The sequence below is a fragment of the Erithacus rubecula genome, assembly GCF_903797595.1.
Source record: "Erithacus rubecula genome assembly, chromosome: 22".
NCBI lineage: Eukaryota > Metazoa > Chordata > Aves > Passeriformes > Muscicapidae > Erithacus > Erithacus rubecula.
The window spans coordinates 4098298-4124045 of record NC_136674.1 but is presented as its reverse complement, the minus strand read 5'-3'; the positions used below and the strand labels follow the sequence as shown (position 1 = coordinate 4124045).

General features: G+C 57.7%; 2 protein-coding genes across 6 annotated transcripts in view; both read right to left on the bottom strand.

Annotated features, from left to right (window-relative positions):
• PHF12 (PHD finger protein 12) overlaps positions 1–8951 on the bottom strand; it is a 31831-nt gene extending 22880 nt beyond the window's left edge. Inside the window, exons 1-2 of one of the 4 annotated variants that reach the window (XM_079325404.1) lie at positions 8591–8951; positions 8087–8268 (exon numbers count right to left, since the gene is read on the bottom strand). In XM_079325404.1, coding sequence (XP_079181530.1) covers positions 8087–8268; positions 8591–8656 — 248 coding nt within the window. In that variant the 5' untranslated portion in view covers positions 8657–8951. Of the gene's footprint in view, positions 1–84; positions 129–732; positions 1076–8086; positions 8269–8590 lie in introns of those variants that run through there. The other 3 variants (XM_079325403.1, XM_079325406.1, XM_079325407.1) reach the window with 3 other exon arrangements.
• A 639-nt stretch (positions 8952–9590) lies between these two features.
• SEZ6 (seizure related 6 homolog) lies at positions 9591–23733 on the bottom strand. 2 transcript variants are annotated; one of them, XM_079325076.1, is made up of 17 exons: positions 23618–23733; positions 15809–16378; positions 15603–15736; positions 14556–14748; positions 14055–14240; positions 13813–13981; positions 13292–13458; positions 13014–13208; positions 12723–12861; positions 12412–12608; positions 12141–12335; positions 11871–12062; positions 11594–11791; positions 11459–11497; positions 11238–11358; positions 11055–11157; positions 9591–10499 (listed from the first exon to the last, which is right to left on the bottom strand). In XM_079325076.1, exons 1-17 carry the CDS (start codon positions 23679–23681, stop codon positions 10470–10472), a joined length of 2892 nt encoding a protein of 963 aa, XP_079181202.1. In that variant the 5' UTR covers positions 23682–23733; the 3' UTR covers positions 9591–10469. The 2 variants fall into 2 exon arrangements, with proteins under 2 accessions (XP_079181202.1, XP_079181201.1); XM_079325075.1 differs by having other exon boundaries at positions 9591–10515; positions 23618–23723.
• Between the last annotated feature and the right edge of the window lie 2015 nt (positions 23734–25748).

The following is a 25748-nucleotide window of genomic DNA, read 5'->3' as shown; positions in this document are numbered from 1 at the left end:
TAAGCAGAAACCATGGAAATCGATAGGAAGAAATGTTGACTTTGAAAAATGTGGGTCAGACACAGAAATTCAGACATTTTGTACATCCTGACTTCTGTTTCTTTCCCAGGCATCACTCATGCCTGTGCTGCAGACAATAGTAACAATAGCCTGAATTCAATGTCCAGGTTCATTATTAAGTGTTCAGGTCTTTACAGCACCATCTTCTTAACAGATTAGAAGTCATCTTCTCAAAGCAGGATGACACATAGGGCAGCATCAGGGAAAAGAAAGGAGGCTGAGGAACAACACAGCCCTGGTGAGAATCACTTCATCCAATTCTGTCTTTAAAGAACAATAAATGAAGAGACATCTCTGGTGGGAAAAAAAATAATCAAAACACAGGTCTGAGAGGTTTCTGAGAAGTGAACACATTCAGCCCCAGCCATACTGAACGTGTTCAAAGGAGACAGGGGTGAAAGGACAGCTGCAATAAGGTGGAAAAAAGAAAAGCAGCACATCAGAAAAGGATGAAGGGCAGACCCATAAAAGCAAAATCATGAATTTGTCTTCACACAGGCACAAGTGAAGTGTAATTCTGACATCTACATGTGGACTAGGTTTTCCCAAGAACACTGGGGAAGAGAGAAAAAAAGAGCAGATACAGAGATATCCACCAAAAAAACCCCCCAAAAAAAAACAAAAACAAAAAAAACCAAAAAAAACCCCACAAACCCTCAGAGCAGGGCATACATTCTTTTCTGCCTTTTCCAGATCACCTTCATATCTTGCTCCTGTTGCTATTCTAGACAGAGATCACTGGGAAGTTCACATGATGCCGTGCCCAAAGTCAGAGGCTGTACAGGCAGGTGTTTCACACCAATCACTAGTGCTTGCCAGAAATTCAGCATGGGGTTTTCAGCCTGCTAAATTGTATCCTCAGGCCAGTGCTTTCTGCAGGGTTCAAAGTCGGTAATCTCCAGCTCCATCTAGTTTGCTTCCAGTGATCGTGCAGAGCAGACGTCAGCAGAAATGGGTTAGAGTTGGGTTCAGGCACTCGATTCCCCCCAGCTGGCTGAGATGCTCTTTGCCTTTTGTGCTCAAGATCTGATACACCAACAGGAAGAATGATTTATACAACTTTTTTTTCTTTCCCCCCCTTCATTTTTGCCTACAGAGAGCATTTATCCATACCCTGAAAAGGTATGTGATTGCATTTCAACTGGTATCTGTCAACCCCTTTATTAAAGGGAAGCCACAGCACTATTTTTACTCAGCTTCCAGAGTTACTGGATACTGCAGTGTTCCTTCGAGGAAGCTGGGCAGACATCTAGCAAGCAGTGGAGCTGGAGACAGCACAAATCGATTACTACAGGAAGGAAAAGCCAGCTCTGACAATCTGTGTCACAAAAATCACAAGTCTAGCCAGTAACCTGACGTGGCAAGATGCTTTTTGCTTACACTCACTTCTTTCATACCCCTGTAATAAAGCCATGTTATATCCCCAGATACATTTGCATTTTTACAAGTCCAAGAGAACTTCCTGACTGGTTTAAAAAAAACAAAACGGGTACATCCTTCTCACATGATTTATATTCCAACAGACAGCACTTCCTAAATATTCAGACTGTCACATTTGCTTTCAGGGAGATACACCTCTTTCTTACTCTGGAAGTAACTGCTCCCTTTCTTCACAGCAGATTCCTACTTTTTGCTACTGACTCAAGGATTAAGAAAGGCTGCAGAGCAGAGGGAAAAACTCAAGAACCTGACACATACCAGTGAGTCAGTCTAGCAACAAAAGCAGTTTACATCCACTGTTGTGGGTCAATAAAGGGAAGAATTTATGTCAGTGTTGAAAAACTGTTTCAGTATCGATGCTACAATTGAAATTTCAAATTGACTCTGTCTTACACAGGGAAACACAGAACACCTGCTCTCCTGCAGGTGCTCCTCACACCACCACAACAGCACCTACCACACAAAAAATGGCCCTTTTTAATGAGGGGGAGAAATGCCTGTTTGGTCCTGATGCTAACTAAAAATACACAGTTGTGTCACTGACAACTGCACAGAGGCACTCCCCACCTGGGGTGTCCTTCACACTCGCAGTAAGTGCAGCCGGATGTCAGACATGCCAATTACCACTGCTTCCCTTTTACTACCCCACCTAAACAACACCGTGAAATGGAGAGACAGAGAGAGAGGGAAGAATTATGAGCTTTATAAGATCTTGTGTAATAAACACAGTAGTCCTCCATTCCCAACTATCAGATCTGCTGGCGGCAGTACAATTTTAACAACACTGAGCATGTACGTGATAAAAAGGCATAAGGCGAGCTAAAAGAAGGTGAATATATTTACAAGATAGTGCCAAGATCTCCATAACAAACAGTCATTAGCAGATTAGTATTATGAATCTAATCCAATTAAGAATTTCCTTTGCAAATGCCTGGAGGAGCTGGAATTCCTCTGGGAAGACCTTTCCATGTTGTGAAAGGCTCCCATGAGTCATGCCTGCAGGCTGACATACCAGGAAAGACCAGCTCTGGAGCAGCAGGAACAAAGCAGTGAACCCCACCTCGAAGCAAACTGCTGCAGCCTCCTGCTCCTGAGGAATCAACTCAAAAATGGACTCACAGTGGCACAAAAAAAAAAAAAAAAAGGATTCTTAGTTCCACAAGTCGTGGTCAACATAAAACTGGCACTTTCCTAAGCCAAGGTACTAAACCACAGAGAATTTTCCTTGTTCGCAGTCTCCCACTGTGCCATTTTAAACAGCTTTGGAACAATGCGGGTGTTTGATGTAACACCAGTCCATGCAGCAGCCACGTCTGAAGGCAAAGCCTAAGTTAAGTAGTTAAACATCCCCCTTCTCAACTCTGAATCCTTGACTTTAGAATCCCAAAGCCACACTGATGTTGGGAACTGCAGCACAGACCCATGGCTCAATCCAAATCCCCAGTTCTTGTCCATGGCACAAAAGCTGCTCACGCTCAGTTTAACACGAGCAACATCCACACACACAGGTGAGAGTGGTGGTTTGCAAGTCACCAAATCACCAGTTCATCAAATTCTTACTGTGAATGATTTGCTGAAGTCCTCAGCTGAAGTCCATAGATTTTAGGCTGACCTAATCTGCCTTTGCAGGGAGAGATTTAGGACAAAATAAGGAGAGTGAAAAATCTCATTGGTACAACTTGGCTGAGCAGAGCTGCCAAGACTGATCATGTTACCACATCTGCAGGCGCACACGCAGTGACCCTCTGCTGCCAGAAACCCAGCCAGGGCAATCACTTCCTCCTGCCTCAGGATCTAGCCTAGGCTGGCCCAAGGCTCCCAAAATATCAGAACCAGAGATACATAAAAACAAAAGTTGGAGCTTTCTTAAAAGCACATACTTAGACCAGTACTGTTTTAACAAAGTATCAGTTAAGGTAGATACATTTAAATGTTGGGAACAGAACAGCTTACTCTGACCTTCAACATGCAATTACATATAAAGTAGGGGGTTGCCAGTCATTTACTGTTAAAAAAACCCAAACAAACAGAAAACCTCATAATAAAAACTTCCTGCACCTAAAACTACAAGCTTTTTTGAAGCCATGATATACTGAAACCCTGTTCCTAGCCACTATTAGGTCGGAAGTTTGCCTCTCCAGCACCTTCCTGGACATCCTGCTTCTCCTTGAGGCAGGAGACATTTCAAACCATTCTAATATTCACCTGAACCACCAAAGGCAGCCCAAGATGAGCATTAAGGGAAGGATTAACTGAGACAATAGACTGGCTATTGTTTTGCTCCCTTCACAGACTGCATATTCATGTAAAAACCCAAAGCTAGAACAAATGCCAAAGATAAAGCAGGGCATTTTAGACCGAATAAGGTGGGGAAAGAGTTATGATGTCCTACCAGCCAAACACAACTTTTTTTCCATTCTTTGTTCGAAGTACTAAAACAATGTGACTCATAGAAAATACCAAAACTCTAGTTTAGCTTCCTCTCCTGCACTTTGCAGCTCTGTTACTCCCGTTCTTCAACACCAGCACTTGGGTGAAGACTGCCAAATCAGAGGGGAAATGAGCCAAACACTGCAAATACAAACACAAGGAGGTGTTGCAAAAAGTTTGATGGAGGTAACAGGCCCTGGTAAGGACAAAACACACTTTTCCCAGCACAGCAGTGAGGAAGCCCAGCTACGAGGAACCTTTTTTGCTGGGCAGTGCCACAAAACTGGTACTGTGGTTTACATAACTGGTCAGCTTTAAGGGACTGAGGTCACTCTGCCATGCCAGCAGAGCTGCACAGCCAGCGGCGTGAGATTTTACAAGAGGGACTTGAACCGCAGCATTCAGCGAGGTTTGTGCTTTTGGGCTCCTCCAACCAGAAACTTGGGCAGGGAGACTTTTAAAAAAAACAAAAAGAGAGAGAAAAAAAACAAACACAAAACTGTTCTCTGTTGGTTCTCTCTCCTGTTGTCACTCCCCTCCCCCAGCTTGTTAACTAAACTTTTCCTCTCCCGGGGATCTTTCTAATCCTTCATAATGAATTTGCAACATCAGTCACTTTGCAAACCCGCTTCAATGTGAATCAAGTTCACTACAAGCTCAAGAAAACACAGGGAATTCTAACAATCACATTGCCAGGAGGAGGATATAAATGGGAAAGAATAGAAGTAGCAGTGGAAAATTGGTTTTCAATCATGTAAAGAAGGAGTGTGCACCATCCCTGGGGGCCTGGGCTAAGGCAGAACATCAGGATGGAAACGCACTCTGCACTGTTACCCAAAGCAGCAGACTATGGGCAAACAGCAGAACCAAACACCAACTTCAGAGCTAAAAATCCCACAACCTGTTTTCAAGAATTACTAGGGACCCAAAAAATCTCACTCTGTAAATTCAAACCTGAGGAGAGTCACCTGACTGTGATATTAATCCAAGTATGTTGAAACTAAGTATCTGGCAGGGATTTCACACTTCCCAGTATCCCTCCCACCAGGCCAGTTTATCTGCAGCCAGGCTGGAATCCTCCAGACCCACTGCCCCTCACAGCACCCACAGCAGCTTTACATTCAACTAGTGACTCCAAAAGAGAGTTGTAGGAAGAGCTGACACCCCAACAGATGAATTGGGAAGTCACTTCCACCCCCATTAATTCAGGAGAGGAGTCGTTCCACGGTGTACCAACAAAACTTGTTATTTACCACCTCAGATGTGTAATACTATCAGACTCGGAAAGTTTTGGGAGTTTTGGCCAAGTGCCTTCTGTTTTCAGCAGAGGACAACGGGTTTAATTGCTAAACTGAAGTTAAGGCAAACTGCTGAAGTCTGAGGGTCACAGACCAACTTTCTCACTACAGGCTTAGACAAGTTGATAAAGAAGAACCTTCTCTACACAGGAAAGAGCAACAGGAGTTCCTGGGAAGCTGAGCTAGGTTCATCTCCAGCTGACTGCATGACTTGTGTCAATAATACCCCTGAAAATCCTTTTCTTTTATAATATGGCCCTTCCCATACAGCTGTAATCAACTGATCACAAACCCTAGACCAATTAAAAGCTACTTCCTAATTTTTGTTATGCTATACTGATAATAAATTCAACCTGGTACTAAAGCTCACAATAAATATTCAGAGAACAGGTTAGCTGTCAACACAAATCAGTTACAGTGCCCCAGCAGTGCTATTCAAGTGACTTAAATTAAGCCTTGCATTACAGCTACTATTCTTTAAATAAAAAAAGGGAGGCAGAAAGGAAGTTGCAAGTGCTGCCTTTATGCCCAAGTTTATGTCCAGAACGGAAGTTTACTTTAAGGAAAATGTAGGAGGTAATGGCAAGACACACAAAAACAAAACCTGAGCATCCCTTTGAGACAACCTAGGTCACCTGAAGGCCATAGCCAAGGGTCCAACAAAGGTCCAGGAGGAAGGAGGCAGAACCAGGCCCAAGCTGGAGGCCTTCAGACAAAGCCTTTACACACTGTGGCACCTCCCACAGCACTGTCAAAGGGATTGCTTGAGAAACCTCAGAAGAAGCAACAAATGGAGTGAAAGAGTATTTAGAATTGCTCTTTCATTTCTCTTCTGAAGGGTGACTAGATAGACAAAGATACATATATATTTTTATATAATATTTTTATACAAAATTTCATACAACTATAATGCAACTAACTCAGGTACAGCGAAAGCTTTGCAGGTATCTGATTTACCTGGTTGTTTCTCACTATCTAATTACAAAAACATCACCAAATTAAGCCATGAAATTAGGCATGCACAAAGTGGTCTCATTTATGGTCAGATTTAACTAGGATTCAGAGTCAACCAGGACACTCTACAGCCTTAGGCACAGCTCCTCCATTCCAAAATGTGAAGTTTCAGCCATCGTTTCAGCCTTGCTAAGAGAATGCTCAGGATGTGTTTGGCTGAAAGCAACTATGCCCGGCAGAAGGAAAAAACCACCCTTAAATTAAAGCTCATCAAGGACACTGGATGAAAAATAATTATAATTACTACCCTCCTAGTAAATATTAGAGGATCTGCACTACCACCAGTAGCACTTCCTCAGGGTAGGAGGGATGATGTCATGGCTGCATGCTACAGCATTGTCGGGTTTGCCTGGCTACATGCTGCTAACGGGACACTCCCTTCAGAACTGTGACCGCACACTCAGCTTCCCTGCTATCAGCAACCAGTTTAATAAGTGTTCTGAGACCCTCAATTAGCATAGAAATGCAGAACAGCCAGCAAGCAAATGAAAATCAGAAAAAAAGGCAAAAAGAAAAAACCAAAACCAAAAAACAACAGAGGGAGGAAAAAAAGCGCAGAGGAGACAGCTGTAACAGGGTGGCAAACAAAGCTCCAAAGCATGAAAGAGAGAAAGGAATGTGGTTAAAAAATCTCCCCTTAGGAAGAATACTCTGTACTCCCAAACTCCAGCTGTTTGACTTGCCCCACTCCCTCCTCCACTCCATTATCCACTCTGGTTGTGCTAATTTAACACAAACCGCCCGCCTGTGTCAACTGTTGAAAAGGGGGATTTCGGCAAAGCGGCCTCGGATGCATCCAAGCTCCGGGTGCAGAAAAAGGAAAAACTTTGGGGTGGAAAGTTGAGGTGCTTTTGGTGTGGTGTTGCTTTGTGCTGGGAAAGCTTGGGAAGGTGTGAGAAAAGGCAGCAAGAGCCCATCCTGCTGCAGCCTCCAGCACCTCGAGCTCTGCCACCGCTTCCACACGCACCCCGATTCCCAGCCGGCAGCCAGATTTGCATGCAGAAAGCTCTGCCTTCATCAACAAAGCCACACAACTCCCAGCAAGAGCACCTGACAACCCCCCAGTTCACAGCAGACACCCCCATGGATGAGACAAGCAGGTCGGAAGAGCAAGGAAGAAGGGAAAAAAGGAGGGAAAAGAATAAACCCGGCCAACGTTAAAGTCTGGAGGCCTGGATTTGCACGGGGAAGGTATTTTCACGTTTGAGATACTGTGAGGAGCGCTGCGAGGGTTTGGAAGTCATATATGCAGCCAAAATGGCGCTGAGAATAAAAATATAATTTAAAGGAAGGTCGCCATATTGTAAACAGTGAGGCAGGGAGACACAGAGACAGCAACCTCCATTATTCCCAGCAGCTGCAGCAGCACGGAAGCGCTGGGAACGTCAGGCCTGGTGCAGAGACGCCACAAGGGCTTCCCCCTCTCCAGCCAGGGCCTTCCGGAGGGTCCCCCCCCCAAGCCAAGCACCCTTGGAGAGGGGTGAGGTGGGGAAGTTTCCCGCCGGGAGGGGCGGAAGGCCGGGCAGGGGCAGCACTAAGGCAGCCAGGCCGCACAGCCAGCGGCCTCGCTCCTCCTCCAGGCCTCTCGCCCGCTGCTCAGCACAAAAAGAAAGGAGGAGGGTGGACACCCAGCCCTCCAGAAAGCAGCCAGAGGAGGGTTCACCTCGGCTGCTGTGGATTAGTCTCAGCAAGGATGGACCCGAGTGGGGTTTACACCTCCTTTTTGTTCCTGTCTGCTCCAGCCGGCCCCATGTCCCCCCCTCCTCGGGACCTAACGGGAAGCGGGAGAGGCCGGAGGGAAGGTGCTCTGGGCAGATCCGGAGGGAGAGAGCGCCAAGCCTTACCAGCACTGGAGGTGGAAAGCGGCGGGGCAGTGATCGCAGCACAGCAGATCCCCTCCTTCCTTGCAGCTATCGCAGCTATCGTGGTTAGTGGCCCTGCCACTTCGCCTGGGCTCCTTCTCGAGCCTCCTGCTCTTCTTCTCCCCATCTTCGCTCTTGGGGGGAGCCAGGAGGGCCTGGATTTGCTGCACATGCACACACAGACAGAGCGGGCTCTGAGGGGCTGCATGGACCCTGACCCAGCGCCCTTCTCCCCGTGCCCGCCGGGGGGACAGCGGCCCCGGGCCCTCCGGGAGGGGATCGGGGTGGGGGGGACAGAGCCCCGGCCGAGCCCGCCCCGCCCGCCCCGTGTCCGGCAGGGCCTCTCCGGGGGCCGGGCGAGCTGCCTCCGTCCCTCCGCTCACTTCCTTGTAAGGCCACGGGGCTCCGGGCTGGGGGGGTTCCCTCGCCATCTTGCAGCCCCGCTGCCTCCCCGGTCCGGCCCCCCCGCCGCGTCCCGGGCCTCACCTCCATCAGCCCCCCGGAGGTGTCCAGGTCGTAGACGATCGTCTTGGTCTCCATCTTCTCCCACATTCATCCAGCCCAGGAGCGGCCCCGAGAGCCCCCCCCGGCGAGAGGGAGCGAGGCGGGGACGTGCGGCGGCCCCTCAGCGGCGGCTCCGCGTCGAGGCGGCGGGGGGGGGGCGCGGCGCGGCGGGGGCGGGCGGGCGGCGGGGCCTATCCCACGGGCCGCTGCGGCTTGCGCGTCGTCCTCCTCCTCCTCCAGCCGTGCCCGGGGGCGGCCGCGGGGAGCCCGACGCCCGCTGCCATTGCCGCGCAGGGGGTGGGTGGGTGAGGGAGGGAGGGGGCGGCGGCCCCGCGCCCGCCGCGGCCGCTCACGCACCGCGCACGCCCCGCGCACAGGCGGCGCCGACGCTCCGGGCCCCGCGCGCACGCGCACTCCGCGCCCCCGACCCGCCCGCCCCGCGCGCATGCGCGCTCCGCGCCGCCTCCCGCGCGCGGACCTGGCGCGGCGGCGGCGGCGGCGGCGGGGGGGCGGCGGGACGCACGCAGAGCCACTGCGCGTGCGCGAAGCACCGCCCCGCGCGGCTCCGCCCCACCCCGCCTCTGCTTTGATTGGCCCCGCCCCCTCCCCGCCCTCTTCTCGCGCAGGCGTGTGGCGGCCGTCACGTTCCAGCGGGCGGGCGGGGTGGCGGGGACGTCAGTGACGTAACGACGCGGGGCGGGACGGCGGGGCACGCGCGCGTCGGCAGGGGGCGCGCGGCGCGCGGCGCGCCGGGGCTCAGTTTCTGTTTGTGACGTCACTCCGGCAGAGGCCACGCCTCTTAAAGCGGCAGTGCCCCCATTCATCCCCCACCCCCGGAGAGCGCGAGAGGGGAGGGCGTGGGGTCGGGATGTCATCGGGGTAGCTCTGTGGTGGGCTCAAGGTCCACGCCGGGGGGGGCGTGTGTGGGTGTATCCCCATCCCAAGCTGCTCGGCCCCGCTGAGGAAGACGCCATCCTTTCTTCTAAAACACCATTTTTTATTAATGAAACAACCAAAAGATGGGGAGGGGGGCGGTGTCCCCTCCAGATAGAGGGGGCGGCGGGGGCCGGGGTCACCAGCCCGGGCGGGACGCAGCGGTGGGGAGGGGCACAGCCATGCCCGGTGCCCCTGCCCACCCCGTCACTCCGGGTCTGGCCGCGCTGGGGTGCCGGGACGCGCGGGGGGGACACGCTGGTGGCGGAAGGAGCCCCCCCGGGAAGGGCGAAGCAAGCAGGGGCCGGGGGGACACGCAGCATGCTGGGGGCACGGGAGGGACACGTCCCTGCGTGGCGGCGGTGGGGGACACAGGGGTGCGGGGGGACCAGCCCTGTGCTGGGTGGGGGGCGAGGGCGGGGCGGACACCCACATGGCCACCCAAGCCCCCTCGCCCACCCCCCCGGGGCTTTGTCCCCTCCCCGCTGCAGCCCCTGGAGCCCTGTCCTTACCTGGGGTCCCCACAGCGCTGCTCCCCCTGCCTGTGTCACTCCTCCGTCGCAGGGACTGTGGGGGCAGCTGTTTTCCCCCTGCGGGGGGCTGGGGGGGAAGCATGGAGCCCGAAGGGCAGGGTGAGATCCGGGGACCCTCGCTGGCTCAGAGGCCGGGGGACAGGATGAGGTCCAGGGACCCCCAGCCTCTCATGAGCCCAGTGCGGGGGGCTGGGTGACAGTGGGGCTGGGACAGACCCCACGGGGGTCCGGGTGGATTGGGGGTGGCAGGGGGGATGGCCGGTGCCCAGGTGGGTCCTGCCAAGCGCTCGGCTTGAGTCTCCTTGGGAGAGGTGTTCCCAGCCCGTGCCGGGGCCGGTGGGCACGGGGGGGCCCGGGAGGGGTGGCTGCAGCGCCCAGCTCCACGCTGCCCACACCTAGATGGACACCTCATATTCCCTCGTGTCCTGCAAAGAAAACAGACTGCAAGGGGTTGGACACTCGGCAGTGCAATGGGGTGCCGGGAAAGGGATAGGGCTTCTCCCATGCCATAAGGACCTGGGGGCACATCCCAGACTACAGACAGCCCTGAGAATGTGTGTCCCATCCCATGCATGGGTCCTGGATCAATGTCCATCCCGTGCATGGTGCTTGGATGGATATTGCAGATAGTTCGTGTGATGGCTGGATGGTTGTCTGAACTAACGTGTGGTGCCTAGGTAGAAATCCTACTCCACACGTGGTCCCTGGATCCTTCCTGTGTGTGATCCCTAACTAGATGTCCATCCTGTGAACAATCCCTAGATAGATACATCATCCCATGGGCGGTCTCTGGGTACGTGTCCCATCCCCTGTGTTGCTCCTGGATGGATGTCCTATCTAATGCACAGTTCCTGGAACACATGACCCTACATCCCACACCTGGCCCAGCCTATGCACAACCCCTGGCACAGGTGGCCGATGTGATGCAGGGTCCTCAGGGTGCCCAGCCCCAAATGTGGGGTGTGGGGGCCAGTACTTACTCCTGTCTCGTAGGTGGGATTGTCAAAAGCCGACTCCACGGTGATATGGTCATAGGGGTGGGAGCCAGCAAGGGGCAGCTGCAGGGCTGGCTTCCCCTGGAGCCTGTAGGGAAAGGGCAGCTGGAGTGGGCAGTGGGGGGATGTGGGACCCCATGGGGTGACAGGGGCCAGCAGGCCACTCACTTGGAGAAGTAGAGATAAATGCCCCCGATGAGCAGGGCCACCACCAGCACGGGCAGGAAGACAGCGATGGCAACGTTGGTGCCCTCCAGAGTTGTCCCCGAGGGCACAGCCTTGGCCACAGCTGTCCGGGAGAGTTGGGGCTCACCCAGGGAACACCCCACATCAGCTGCACCCTGGGTGCCCCTCCACACTCTGGCACCCCAACACACCCTCGCCCTTACCATCCAGGTTACGGTTGCTGTAAAACTCATCGTAGGAGGCTGGAGGAGGCGGAAGAAAGAAACCAACAGCAGGAGTGAGAAGTGGGGTGCAGAACGGTGTCAGCGGGGTGCTGGGGTGGGGAGTGGTCATCTCACCCGCCTTGCAGATGGGAGGGGAGCCGCTCCAGCGCGAGGGATGCCCGGCCAGGCAGCGCAGGCTGCTCTCGCCCAGCAGCGCCCGGCCGGCGGTGCAGGAGAAGTGCAGCGTGGCTCCCGCCGGGTACAGCCGCCGCTCCGGGTTCTGCCGCCCGCCCGCCGGCACGCCGGGGTTGTGGCAGGGCTCGTACGTCTCCGCTGCGAGGCAGTGGTACGGGGGCGTCAGCGCTCGCTATGGGCTTGGGGGATATGGCCGGGGAGGGGGTGCCCAACTCACGGATGCACTTGGGGAGGCGGTCACTCCACTTGGGTCCCCCCGCAGCGCGGTCATGGCAGGTGAGAGTCCCAGCGCCCGCCAGGACATAGCCCTTGTCACAGACGTACTGCACGGTGGCTCCCACCGGGAATTTAGGGTTGGAGACCACCCTGCGGCTGTGCTCAGCATCCCCAGGGTCCCGGCAGGTTGTCACTGCAGGCAGGAGTGACCGATGGTGAGGGTGGCTGAGGATGTGTTGCAGGCAGGGGATCTCTGGTGGGCACCACTCACCCCGCTCGCAGGAGGGCAGGTCACCGCTCCACGTCAGGTCCCAGTGACACATCAGGAGGTCAGTGCCAGTCAGCTGGAAGCCGGGGTAGCAATGGAAGGTGACCACAGTGCCATGGAGAAGCTCAGGCTGTGAGGACGTCTTCCAGCCATTGGCGATCTCCGGCAGCTCAGGGCAGGTGTCATTACGGGGGACCTCTGTGGGCATGGAAGGCTGAGCAGGGTATGGGGGACACTGCGAACACCAGGGACACTGTCTCACTGTGGGCCTCACCAGAGAAGTGGATGACAAAGCCCTGCCGATAGGCAAAGGCACCGGCACCAGGGTCAGACTGGAACTGGACGGTGACATCGGCAGTGGATGCGTAGAGCTTGAAGCGGCCACGGGCGCCCGTGTACTGGCCCAGGATGCGCGCCGTCAGGTCATCCCCGTCATAGAAGGTCAGCATGTCCCCCGAGCCCAGCCGCAGCCTGGGGCAGTGGGGCTGTGAGGGCAGGGAGTGCGCAGATCCACCACCCACCGTCCCCATCCCAGCCCCAGATCCGCCGTCCCACCATCCATCCCCAGCCCATCCCACCACTCACACGCGGACGTCCAGCATGATGCGCTTGTCCTCCTCCACGTGCAGCCCCCAGATGCAGTCCTGGCCCTTGCCATATGCCTCTGGCCAGTTGGGTGACAGCACCACTCCCGCTGTGTCTGTCAGCTCCCCACTGCACACCGCTGTACAGGGGCACACGCTGGGCTTGGCACTGCAGCATCCCACATCCAGCACCCACCATGTCCCTCAGCTCCAGCACACACAACAGCACGGTGGCTGCAGTAGCCGTGCCTCATCCACAACAAGCCCCAGCACCCTGCAGCACCACACCCACCACGGCACGCTGGCTCTGTCTCATTCCACTGCGGGTCATTGGGGTCGACACACTCGATGATGGTGGAGCCCTGCTCCAGCGTGTAGCCAGGGTCGCAGCTGAACTCCACCGTGGTGCCCACGGGGTACCGGGGATCACTGGCCGTGAAGTTCCCATACTTGACAAAGGGCTCGTAGCAATGCCCCTGCTCAAAGGCTGTGGGCACAGGGGCAAAGGTCTGCAGGGGGCAGGTGGGCACAGGGATGTTTGGGTCACCCGCTGCGCCCTCGGCCCCATACCCTCATAGCGGAGCGCCATGCCCGCGGCGGCCCCACTGCTGTCGGTGGTGAGCTCCACGAAGAAGTGGCGCCCGGTGCTGAGCAGCCCCTCGATGGGCAGGTACTCCACCTCATAGGAGTCGTACACTGGCGGTGCCTCCACGTTGTTGCCGTTGCGGATGATGAGCCTGCCAAGGCATGACAAGGGCAGGGTGCAGTGCTGGCCAATAGCAGCCATGCATGGGCATGGATGGTAGCCTCCAATCCCAGCCATTTCCAACAGCACCATCTTTGGGCATGGCCGGAGGTTGTCTTCCTTTAATATGGCCAACAGCACCTTCCCTTGACTGTGACTAATGGCCAAAACTAATCACACTTGGCCATGGTGAGCAGCATCCCTCCTTAAATACAATGGCATCCATCCATGACAGATCCCATCCTTGCATCCAGCCAGGAGCACACATCCTTGTACATGACCCCACAAGGGGCTGCCCCAGCGTGCTCCACACCCCTAGCCCCCCCACTTTGCTCCACATCCAAACCTGTCATCATCCTCTGCCAGTGACACCTTCTCGAAGTGGAGGTGCAGGCGGTGGCCATCCGGCGCTTCCAGCAGCCAGTGGCACGTCAGGTTGTTGCTGTAGTTCCCGGGATAGCCGGGCGAGACAATGCGTCCCACGGTGGCGTTCCGGACCACCCCGCCGCACGCCGCTGCGGGACAGGGACCGTCAGTGGGTGGCTGTGCCGTGCCAGCTGTGCCTGTCCCCGCGGTGCTGCTCCTTACCGAGGCAGAGCGGCTCGCGGGCGCTCCAGAAGGGGCGGGTGGCGTTGCGGCAGACGAGCCGGCGGGCGCCCTGCAGCTGGTACCCCGTGGAGCAGCGGAAACGGGCGTCCCCACCAGGATGCAGGCTGCTGACAGACACCTCCCCGAAAGCCGGCCGTGCAGGGAAGGGGCAGCTCAGCAGGTAGGCTGGGGGGCAGGTGGTGGTGTTACCAAAGCTGAGGAGTTATGGATTCCCCTAGAACCCAGAAACTGCCTCCCCAGACCCCTGGAAATGCCTAGGTGTGGCAGGGCTTGAGTGATGCAGTGCCTATGGCTGCCAAGAATTATGCTAAATGAATCCATAGCCCCATGCTAAAGGAAATTAGTTCCTCATGAGCATTCCTCACCCAGTCATTGCCCACTTAAAACACAGATAAACTCCTGGTGCATCGCCATGATCCAAACTAGCACCGTGCTGGCAGGGAAGCTCACAGAGGGTACAGAGAGGTCTGAGCCCCATACCTTGGTAGTGAAAGTGGTAGGAGCCCGGGCTGGGGGGCCGGGGGCTCTGGAAGCGGAGGGTGAGGAGGTTGGCCGGGCTGCGGATGACCTGGCCCCGCAGCAGGAAGGACTCGTTGGCCAGGATATTGGGCTCCAGGCCTCCCGCGCTCTCCACTGTCAGCGTCTCCCCTTCTGCCAGGCTGATGTTCTCTACCTGCAGGGGACACAAGTGTCACCACCACAGCATCATGGAGCTGGTCCTTGAGTGGCTTCTCTGTGCTCGATAGCCCACTGGAGCTTGTCTGTGCAGGGCAGAGCCTTTCAAACATGGTTAGCAGTGCCATAAATCATCCCCCACGCTGAGAGCAGCAGGCCCCAGCCAGCAGCTCTGCCAGAGCACCACAGCACAGCCAGGCCCACACCAGCAGCCTTGCAGACAGCCAGCCTCGCCCTCTGGAGCAATCTGCTATTAATGATGTTAATTAAGCCATGCTGCATGGTGAGGAGCAGCAACACTGGTGAGTGTGGGCTGGAGCAGGGCTGGTGGTGGAGATGCTGCCTCTGGCTCACCACCATTTTTCCACAAGCCACAGAACTGCCCCGTGGTGGCTTCAGCAGAGATGGGGACACATGGCCACTGATGGGAGCAGCACACAGCCTCAGCACAGCAGGGTTTGCTGTCAGCCTCTGCTCCTGGCAGATGGGTGCTGGGTGTTCCTGGCACTGCAGCACAGCATGGCACCTGCTGGCACTGCTCACACCTTCTCCATCAGGGCTTGGTTAATTAAATCTCACAGCACTTCTTTGTGATGGGTGCCAACCACAGCAGCTGGTGGGCAGAGGATCTTGGGGCTTGTGTACCCACCAGCTCATGTACCCACATCCCTGTACTGGGGCCTGAGGGTAGGCAATGCCCTCTCTTAGCTTAGGGACACAGGAATCAGGAGAAGGACATGGACAAGGCCATTTGTTTGCTGCACCCTGCACAGACACACAGCTGTGGCACAGAGTAGGGGACATGCCACACTTACCTGCAGGCCCCTGTCCCACCCTGAGCCCTCAGCTCACCTTGAGCTCCACTCCATAGCCAGGGTAGACAGAGATGGTGTAGGTGCAGTCGAGGCTGCCATCATAGGGGACACCGGTTGGCTCTGGGGACACCAGCCAGCCCTCGGGACCCGCCAGCGTCCGGTTGCAGGGAGCTGGTGACAGAAGAGACCCCAGCTCAGTCCCACTTCACCTCAGCTCCACCTGCCTCCCTCCCTGGCGCTCACCTGGCCCCTGCAGCGTGGTGACAGTGGTGGTGGTGATGGTGGAGGTGGTGGTGGTCCCCTCCTCATCCCCAAGCACCACAGTGGCCGCGGCGTGCGGTGCCAGGGATGTGCTGGCCGTGGTGGGTGCCTGGCTGGGGGATGCAGTGCTTGACTCTGGCACCCCAGAGGGGGACCACGAGGGGTCTGCACCTGGCACAGCCCCCCACGCCTCCCCCCACGGCCCGGGGCGCCCCGCTGGCGTGGTCAGCGGGTCAGTGGGGAAGGCGGGCCGGGGCAGGGCGGGGGTGCGGGGTGAGGGCTCCGGCTCGGGGGGGCCGGGGGCCGGCTGGAGGGCACCGGCAGGGAGGAGGGGGCCGGCGGCAGCAGGCAGGAATGGCGCCTGGGCCAGGTAGTCCTTCTTCAGGAAGGCTTCGTGCAGCAGGTCCTCCAGCAGAGGGTGGTGGTTGAGGATCTTGAGCGTGGGCGCGGTGCTCACAAAGCGAGCCTCTGCCTCCCGCTCCGCCGGCGTGGGCAGCGCCGTCGGCTCCACCTCAGCGCTCTCCCCGCTCTTCCTCGCCAGCCCGTTGAAGCCTGGAGGGAGGAAAGGGTGTGGGATGCTGGGGACCTGTGGACTGACAGGGAACAAGGGACTGGTGATGCGCTGGGAGTGATGCTTCAACAGGTGGCACCTGGGACCAGAGCTTGGACATGGACTGATGCTGTATCAGGTACGGATGCAGCTCTGGGGAGTGATGCCGGTGCAGTGTCACAGACCTGTGCTACTCTGGGGACCAACACTTCCCAGGGACTAACCCCTCACCACAGTGCTGCTCCAAGGGTTAACGCTTCCCTGCACACCAAAATTCCCCCAAAACAGGATAGCAAACAGGCACATCAGCCACATGCAGAGGGTTCCTAACACCCTCTCCCCAGCCTACCCTTCACTGGGGCAGCTCTGGCAATTAAGTCCTGGCTAATTAACGCACATCTGCAGCTTTTACCACATGAAAGGGCGCCCACTCCTCCTGTGAGCCAGCCCAGATGGGGACAGCCCTGGGATTGGGTGTCCCAGATCACAGATTATCCTTCACCTCAGAGGTGGCCATCCCCGTGCCAAGGTTCTCACGGGACTGCATATTCCCAGGGTGCAGACACACATGTGATTGCCGTGACTGCCATGACCAACTGTGCCAGGAATGTCACGGGAGCCTGGACACCTGGACCCCTCTCCAGTCTGCCAGGGAGCTCAGCTTTTTTCCAGCCAGGCTGTCCCTGAGCAGTGTGAATCTGTAGGGAAACCCCCCACCCCATTGACGCTCCCTCCTCTCCCACCCACAACCACAGGGATTCCCCTGTCACAGCCCCGTGTCCCTCCCAGGCATTAGTCCCTGAACAAATCCCCAGCATGCCCAGCCCAGCAGCTTACGGCCTTTAGACCAAAAAAAAAAGAGAATTTAATCAGCCCTAATGAGTCACCCAGCATCTCCCACTCCCGGATCGGGCACAGCAGCGTCCCCTCTCCTGCTGGGCACGGCTTAGTGCCATGGCAGAGGGGATGCCACGCTGACACCCAGCATCCCTCTGAGACCACGGTAGCGCGTGGGCACGTCTTGCCGCCGTGCACAGGCACTGATGACACGATACTGCCAATTACCGGGTAATTATCCCTATCCGTAGCAGGGCAGGGCCCCGCGAAGATTAATTACTCTGCGACTGCTGCTTTTAAGGGACTATTAAGAGGCATTATCTTGGGTGTGCAGCGTAGTGGGGAGCTGCTGGGTGCTGGCAGGCGTCCTCACACCGCTGGTACCCACCCCCTGTCCCCACCACCCCCCTGCCATGGCGCTGGGACAGTGACAATGCCCTGGGCACAGAGGCACAGCAGGGACACCTGCCCACAGCAGCTTTGAGAGATTCGCTTGCCCCCCAGCAAGGCCAGAATTATATTTTAATAGGATCCATTTATTAGAACATAAAAGTTAATGAGTTTATACTGAAGGGCGCCAAAATCTCCGCTAGGCTTTAACAGCAGATTAGTGCTCAGGGCTGGGCCCTGCATTGCCACCACTGCCCTACACAGCAAAGGCTGGGCTAGAGATTCCCACACAGCCCTCTGGACACTCCTGTCCTTGAGCATCTCACCTGTCCGGGGTGCTGGGGGGCACGGTGGTCCCCATGGAGGCTACTGGCTAAAGCCAGGCCTCCCAGGAGGGATCCTACAACAGTTCCCATCTGGGTACTGAACACCCTGGGCTGGGCAGTGTCATGGCACCAGGCACTGCTCTGGGTACCACAGGATGCTCTTGGCACCAGGGGATGCTTGGGAATGGGGATACTCTTGACACTCTGGGGATGCAGGAGTCTCAGGACACCGTGGGAAGGCAGCAGGTGCCCAGCTGTTGCCACCCATGCCCCGTGAACACCACAGGATTAGATCCTCCACCTCCACAGATGTCTCTAAGCAGCTTATCTCCAGTGCCACAGCTATGTCACTCCCATGTCCCCAAGGTGACCAGGGACTGCTGACGTGGGACTGGCTACCCAGCACACACCCCTCTGGGTGCTGACACCCAGCAGTGACCCCGCTGAACTCGGGATGGGCACAGGGGCTGTCAAGTCCCCAGCAGCCATGTGCCAGCATCCCTCGGCATGCTGGCCATGGTCACACCCACAACGGGGTCCTAATCCCTCCCATTGGCTTTGTCGGGTGGGAGTTTATTAACAGCAGCCGGGAGATGCCAGAGACTAATCCGGCTGTGGTGGGCGGGGCCCCCCCGGCGGGAATCGATGCTGCCTGCTGTCACAAATAAATAAATAAGGCGGCGCGCGGCCGCCCAGGGAGCACCGATCGATGCTGCCCGCCAAGAAAGCAATAACAGAGTGCCCAGCTCAGGGAGGGAACAGGGCAAGGCCCCCGGTGGCCCCAGGAGCATCACAGCACCTTGGCACAGTGGTGTTCCGTGCCTCAGTTTCCCCATCTGCAGGAGGGGGCAGGCGAGGGGTGCAGACAGGCAGGTGCCTGGCACAGGGTGAGGGCAAGGGCTGGGCCTCACAAGATTCTAGGTTTATTCTCTAATTCAAAATCCAATCTAGCTTTGTCCCCCCATGGCCAGGGCCAGCAGCTGTGATGAATGAGCTGTCAAGCAGCTGACGCCACACTCCCCCACCCACAGCCTCCCTGTCCCACGGCCTCCAGCCCCCTGAAACACCCCCAGCCTCAATAACAGGAACGAGAGGTAAGAAACCCTACTGATGCCAGATCCCTACCTGCCCCCTGCTCTGGTGGCCCTGAGAACCCCAGGCAGGGAGCAAGGCTTGTGCTGAAGGCAGCGTGGGCAGGAGCAGGCAGGGAATCCAGGTGGGTGCAGTTGGTGGGTGGGCAGGCGTAGGCAGCGTGGGAATTCAGGCATTGTCGGGGTGCAGGCAGGGTGGGCGTGCACAGGCAGGAGGCGCAGATGGTGCGAGGGTGAAGGCAGGGGTGGGTGGGCACGGGCAGGGCTGTGCAGCCAGCTCCTCTGCCACCCTGCCGTCACCAGACACGCCACTGGCACCCAGCATGGCGAGCTGGCATCCATGTCCTCTCACCCTATGGCCACCTCCACCCTGGCAGCACCAGTGACCCCAGATGCCCACGGCCAAGCTGAGGCTGTTAGAGCAGCTGGAGCAGGGGCCCGAGGGGCTGCCCTGGTGCCCAGGGACACCACTGGCGAGCGCGGCCGCCAGCCCTGGCAGCTATCGGAGGAGCTCGGCTTTAATATTCATGGCAGCGCTGGCGGGGAAGCGTTTGACCTTGTATGTTTTGCAATTCTCCTTGAATTGAACAGTCATTTACCCGCTGACACATGTCACATCACCGCAGCCGGTTCCCTGGAGCATCGCCGGCTGACACGCCGAGCACCACCGACACCGGCTGGGCACCAGGGCAGAACCCAGGTGCCCGTCCCTGGGGCTTTCCTCCCTTCCCACCTGGTGGATGCCAATGGTGCCCTTGTCCCCTCCTCGCCACCCACAGCCCATGTAATCCCCCTTCCTCATTCTCCCTGCGGAGCTAATGGGTTTCTACAGCAATTTCCCTGCGTGGCAGCAGCGGTGATAAATTGTATGTCTGCTGCTATTTCAGACCCAAGCGCTGTGCAGTGCCATGTCCCCCCTCCTTGGGCCGACAGCACCCAAACCAGCCCCTCCAGGCACTCCCTCAGGATTTCCAGTGAGGAATACCCCACTGCTGGGCAGCACCCACTCTGTGCCACCCCACAGTGGCCATCATGTCAGTGCCAGGTCCCCATGGGGCTTTGTGCAAACTCTGGTCTCCCCCAGCACTCAGCACACCTCACATCTCCGGGTGGCAGAGGGGCACTCAGCCCTCGGGGCACCCCTGGGTGCTGGGCAGGAGTCAGGCAGGGTGAGCAGGGCCACGCTGCCCACCCAGCTCCTGTCTCCCCTTCCCTCCGCCCACTGCCAGAGACAGTAATTGAAATCGGTTGCAGGAGGCGAGCGAGAGCTGCTTGCTGGGCTCCGCGTTGGGCTGCTCAGCCATGTCATACTTCCTGCAGACACCATCCCCTCCCATCGCCGCCTGCTCCTGCTAGAGCCAGCATTTCAGCTGCCCCCAGCTCTCTGTCTCTTCCGCCAGCCCCACATCCTGCCCCAGTGCTGCTTTTCCTAGAGGATGAACCATCCAGTTCTGGAAGCCACAGAGGGCTGATCTAACAGCCAACATCCCTCCTTGCTGCCACCCCCCAGGGCATCTGGGGACCACCAGAGCCTGCCCTGCCCAAGCAGCACCTTGTTCATCGCCCACCACTGGCTGATCTGGCATTTCAAGCACCTCTCTCCATTTTCACAGGGTCAGAGCAGCGCTCTTGCAGCTGATTAATATTTGATCCCTTCAGCACAGCTCGTTACTGCATTTAAATTATATATGTAATAATTCCTACTGGCACAGCGAGTGTGCAGGCTGGCTCCTGCTGCTTCTCCTGCAGGCTAGGGGCTGAGCAGATCCCAAGCCTTGGCCAATGGGACCCCCTGGCACCTCGGAGGATGTGATGAGCAGTGCTAGGTCTCAGCAGAGGGCAGGCTGGCAGCAAGCCACACAGATAGAGGCATCCACAGCTGTCCATAAGTGGTCCAGGCAGCCCCTTCACCCACCCAAGGATGCTCACCGTGGGAGCAGTGCTAGTCCTCTGGTTGCCCCCATCTCCCCAGCAGCAGGAGGAAGGGATGCTACCACTCCTGAGCTCCTGCCTGCGACTGGAGGGAATCCATTACCTCCCTGGTTATAGGCAGCTTTCAGAGGCAATCTTTCAATTGTGCGCATTTAAAGAATTGATTGGAGGCGAAATTATCCTCTCCCGTCACAGCCACTGGAGACACAACTTCATCCACTTCCCCCAGGGATTGTTGGTGCTCCCAGGGGACCCCGCAGGCAGGGTCAGCCTCAGCCCCCACCCCGGAAGGGGCTGCATGCAGGGAGTGGCAGCCCCAGGAGCCCCGTGCCAGCCTGGGGGTCCCACCAGCAGCACAGAGGTTGGGGGAGTTCTCTCCTGCTCCAAACCAGGCCTGGGGGTGCCCTTGTCACGCCCTTGCCCAAGCTTTTTGGACCCCATTTTCCCCCCCATTCGCAGTGCTGTGGCTCTGCCTGGCACAGCAGCCTGCGCTGGGTTCATCCCCGGTGCTGCAAACCCACAGCCAATCCCTGCGGCAATCAGGCTCCCGGGCAATGCTGGGGGTGGTTGGCTCAGCCTGCGCCCCACATCCCCGCGGGACAGCCCTGCCCTCCCGCTCCCTGGCTTAAGAGCATTATCCAGATAATCCTGGCCTGGCGGCACGGCAGCGTGGCGGTGACGAACTCCTCCGAGGCACGCAGGGCACGAGCACACGCGCTGTTAATTACCGGAGCAGGCGCCTGCCTCCCTCCCCAGCCCCCTCCTCACTCCCACATCTACAGAGTGTCCCCCAAATACATCACCCCTATGGGTACAGTGCATCTGGATGCTGTGGCACAGCTCATGGGGGCACAGCCAGGCCCTGTGCCCCTTGCCACAGCCTGTGCTGCTTCCTAATGCCCCAGGCTGCCAGGACTCCAAATTATAAGGAGGTCCTTTCAGCATGGCTAAGATGAACCCCACAAAAATGCCTGGCCTGCCATGGCTTTGGAGAGCTGGGGAGAGGGGCTGCAGCGGGGCAGGGTTGATAGAGCTGTGCCTGGCACCATCCTCCTCAGCTGCACCAGTGCCATGGAGTCCAGCCCCACTTTCTGCTGGGGCAAATCCCCGTAGACATGAGGGGCTGGTGGCCTCCCCATAGGAGACAGACAGGATCAGACCCTGCATTGCCACCACTCAGACCATGTCACCAAACTCCCAAACCTGGATGAGAGGTCCATGACTCGCTGACTCCATGTCCCTCATCCCCATGGCTCATCCTCATCATGCACCAGCCCATCAATGCCAAGTCAAGGCCACAGGGACATTGAGCATGGAAATGCTGCATGGAACCCCTGGTGCTGTCTGGGAGCCCTGCCTGATGGAGGATGGGGAGTTTGAGGCATGAGCCACACAGGCAGCTTCCAATACATGATGAGGGGATACAGGGAGGACAGGACCCAATGCGTCCCTGGAAAAAGATCAGCACCTCCCAGGGCATCCCTACTTTTAAGACTCTGGGAAATGCACATGCAGTGTTTAATTAACTTTATTGATATTCAGAAATTAGGGGACTGACTAGAGGTAATTGCTCATTAGAAATCATTAAACTGACACAGTAAGCACCAGCTTCCCTTGGGGGAAATCTGCCCTGCTCAGCGCCCTACTCCCAGGACAGACCCAGCAACATGGACTCCCCATTCCAGTTCTGCTGCCCCCTCGGGAGGGCAGGAGATGGGGGTGCCATGGCATCGCCCCACTTGCTGTCCCCATCCACTCTTTTTCCCAAGAAAGAAGGCTGTGGCAGCAGCCCCAGGCGGCAGAGCGAGCCGGGAATAGCAGCGGGCGCGGGGCCACGGCGCCCTTCCCCGGCTGGGCTCCGCTGCCAGATGGGGAGTTTATGTAACTCCCCGCACGGCTGCTGCCTGCAGCCGGTGCCCACATCCCGCATCCCACCGGGGCCAGCAGCGCTGGACCACGACCCGCCCATCGCCCCATGCATGGCCACAGTGCTCCAGCGCACCCCAATCACTGACAGGTCTCCCCAAGCCTTAGAGGGTCCCCATTCCTATTTTTGGGGCAGCGGAGCCACGAGGCATCCGGACTGCCGGTGCCCCATGGGTGGCAGAGACAAGGAGTCGAGCTAGGTGTTGGCTGCTCTCCTTTGCAAACCAACACCCGCCACCCCTGCGTCCCTCGTGTCCCTCGCGGGGCTGGAGGGGTCACACCGACGCAGAAGAGAGGAAGAAAGAACCAAGTCCCCCCAGTGCCCCCCACGCAGCAGCGGGGACCGCACGGAGGGACCGGCTCACGGCATAGCCAACCCGAGGGAGGCTCGAAGGGCTCGGTGACCGCGGCAGCGGGTCCCGCCGTGCCTGCCCAGCCCCCGGCGCAGCGATGCTCGCCCCCCGGTGACACCGGCAGAGGGGCTGCCGCCGGAGCCTGCCGGGGGCGGCGTTGCACCAGCCTGGCTGCAAAGCGCTGTGCGCGTCCCCGGAGGGGGTGGCGGTGGGGCGGATAAGAGGGGGGTGGGATTCTCGGTTCACCGGGAGAAAACGGGGAGCGTCCCCTCCGCAGCAGGAGTTGGCAAAGTTTGACGGCGACAGAGGCGGGTTGAGGCCACCCGGTACCGAAGGGTGATCGGTGCGCACGGCAGGGATGACCCGGGGTCTCGGCCGGTGCTTACCGTGCGCCGGGGAGCGGAGCAGGGCGGCGAGGAGCGGCAGGAGCAGCGCGGGCGGCGGGCCCATGGCCGGCGGCGGTCAGCACCGCGGACAGCTCCGCTGCGGGCGCGGCGGCGGCGGCGGCGGCGCCCGCCGATACCGGGGACGGCGGAGGGGGGGGAGCCGTAATGCTCCGAGCGCGGCGCACACCAATCCGAGGGTCGGGGGGGGCTCTCCCCGCCTCCCCCCCCGCCGTAATGCTCCGAGCGGGGCGCACACCCAGTGCCGGAGATGTGGGGATGGCGGGGGGGGGCTCTGCCCGCCTCCCCCTCAAATGCCCCTCCCGCCGTATTGCTCCAAGTGAGGCGCTCGCTATTTCTAGGGATGAAGTGGGGGGACCCTCCCTCCACCCTCCCCCCACCCACCCCTGGCCGTAAGTCTCCGAGCGAGGCGCCCTCCAATCCCGCAGGCTGGGAAGGGGGGGCTCCTCCCTGCTACCCCACCCCCACGCCGTAACTCTTCGAGTGCAGCGCCCGCTAAAGCTGGAGATGGAGGCTGGGGGAGGGGGATCGCCTAACCCCCCCTTCCGCCCCAAATTCCGGCTACACTTCGGGGTGCGAGCCTCCGAGGGCTGTGGGAAATGTGCTCGGTGCCCACCTCACCGTATCCTACCTCCCCATCCTCCAGAGCTCTCACCACATCCCTTCCCAGTCTCCTCTTCCCCATCCCTAAATAACCCAAATTAGGGCTGGGCTCATCATCCCCCAAGCAGAAACACTTGGACCCGGAACACCACAGGGGTGGCCGGTATTCTTTGTGGGGGGGTCCAACAGCCCCTCCCTCCTCAGCCCCTTGCCTCGGGGTCCCGGAGGGCAGCCAGCCCTGCAGTGGGCAGATGGTGTTGGCACCGGCACCGAGCAGCTCCATGTTAGCTGATGGACGGCTCTTGAGAGTGTTAAAAATAAAATTTAAAAAATCTCTTTGTTTAATAACCCCCTCCCCACCCTTCCAAAAGCCCAGATGGCTTCGCCCCGCAGGATCCCCCGCAGCCGGGCCAGCCCCGCTGCACACACAGCCCACGCAGCCAGCTCCGGTGGGGGTTTAATTTTAATCCCAGGTCCTGCTTTGCCGACATGCATCATTCCTGCCGTGGAGAACGGCATGGCTTGGCATGGGGAGCCGAGAGCAGAGCAGCAGCCAGCCCCACGTCATGGGCTGTGTGCCACCAACCCCGTGGCACTGTCTGCTGTGCCACCAGCCCCACGGCTGTGGTGGGAGCGGGGCTGTGAGCGATGCGGGATCCTTCTCCTCCCGGGGGTGCTGCCGACTCTCCCGCAAAGCACTTTCAGCTCTAAACCCAAAACTTTGATCCATCGGTAGCGCCATCAATGTTTAATGCAGCAAAGCCCTGGTAGGGCTCGGAAGATGAGCATTTTGAGGCCAAATTGAAGTTTCTAATATTATGATATTCAAATAATTTTAATCTGCCTGATGCTTCCCCAGGCACGTACCTGGACTGCTAATGAGGGGCTGCCTTCAGCCGCTGCTGCTTTTGACAGAAAACAAACAATTCTTTGCAGGTGCCATCAAAGGATTGGGAATGGAGAGGTCTGGGGAGGAAAATGGGAGTGAGCGTGCATGGAGCCAACATGTTGTGGCTGGGAGAGAAGGATTTCGTGTTTGCCTCGGCTCCCTGGGGAACAGCATTGCTCCCTAATTCTTTTTTTAAGTGCTGGTTTGTGCATGCTGAAAAATAAGTCTGGACGAATGATGGGATTTTGGGAAACATCTGTCCTAGGGTACAAGGGAAGAAAAGGGTGTAGTGGGTGCAGAGTCTATCACCTATCAAATTGCATCTGATCCTTGCCCAGCCTTGGCCAAGGTTCCTCCTTCCCCATTTCCCCCATGTGTCACGTGGATCTGAGCTGGGGCAGCTCCCACTGCCTGGGCCAGGCAGTTCTCCAAGCCCCCATTTCCCCCTCCCCATGCCATTGCCAGCCCTGAGTTTTAACCCCTCCATCCACCCAGCCCACCCAGGGAATATTTCATTTTACTGAGCTCTCCTGACCCATGCCGGCTGCTTAGGGAAATGGATTTCTTGCTGCCACAAGCATTGCCTCCAGTCACTACAAACCCAGGTGGAGAGGGCATGGC

What these genes read in the sequence shown, in the direction of transcription:
- SEZ6 (XM_079325075.1), bottom strand. Translation starts at nt 23,681, where the DNA reads ATGGGCCCGCCGCCCGCGCTGCTCCTGCCGCTCCTCGCCGCCCTGCTC. An exon ending in GCTCCGCTCCCCGGCGCACG is followed by an intron (nt 16,379 to 23,617) that starts GTAAGCACCGGC and finishes TCCTCCCTCCAG; the next exon opens with GCTTCAACGGGCTGGCGAGG. An exon ending in ATCCCACCTACGAGACAGGA is followed by an intron (nt 10,516 to 11,054) that starts GTAAGTACTGGC and finishes AACCCCTTGCAG; the next exon opens with TCTGTTTTCTTTGCAGGACA.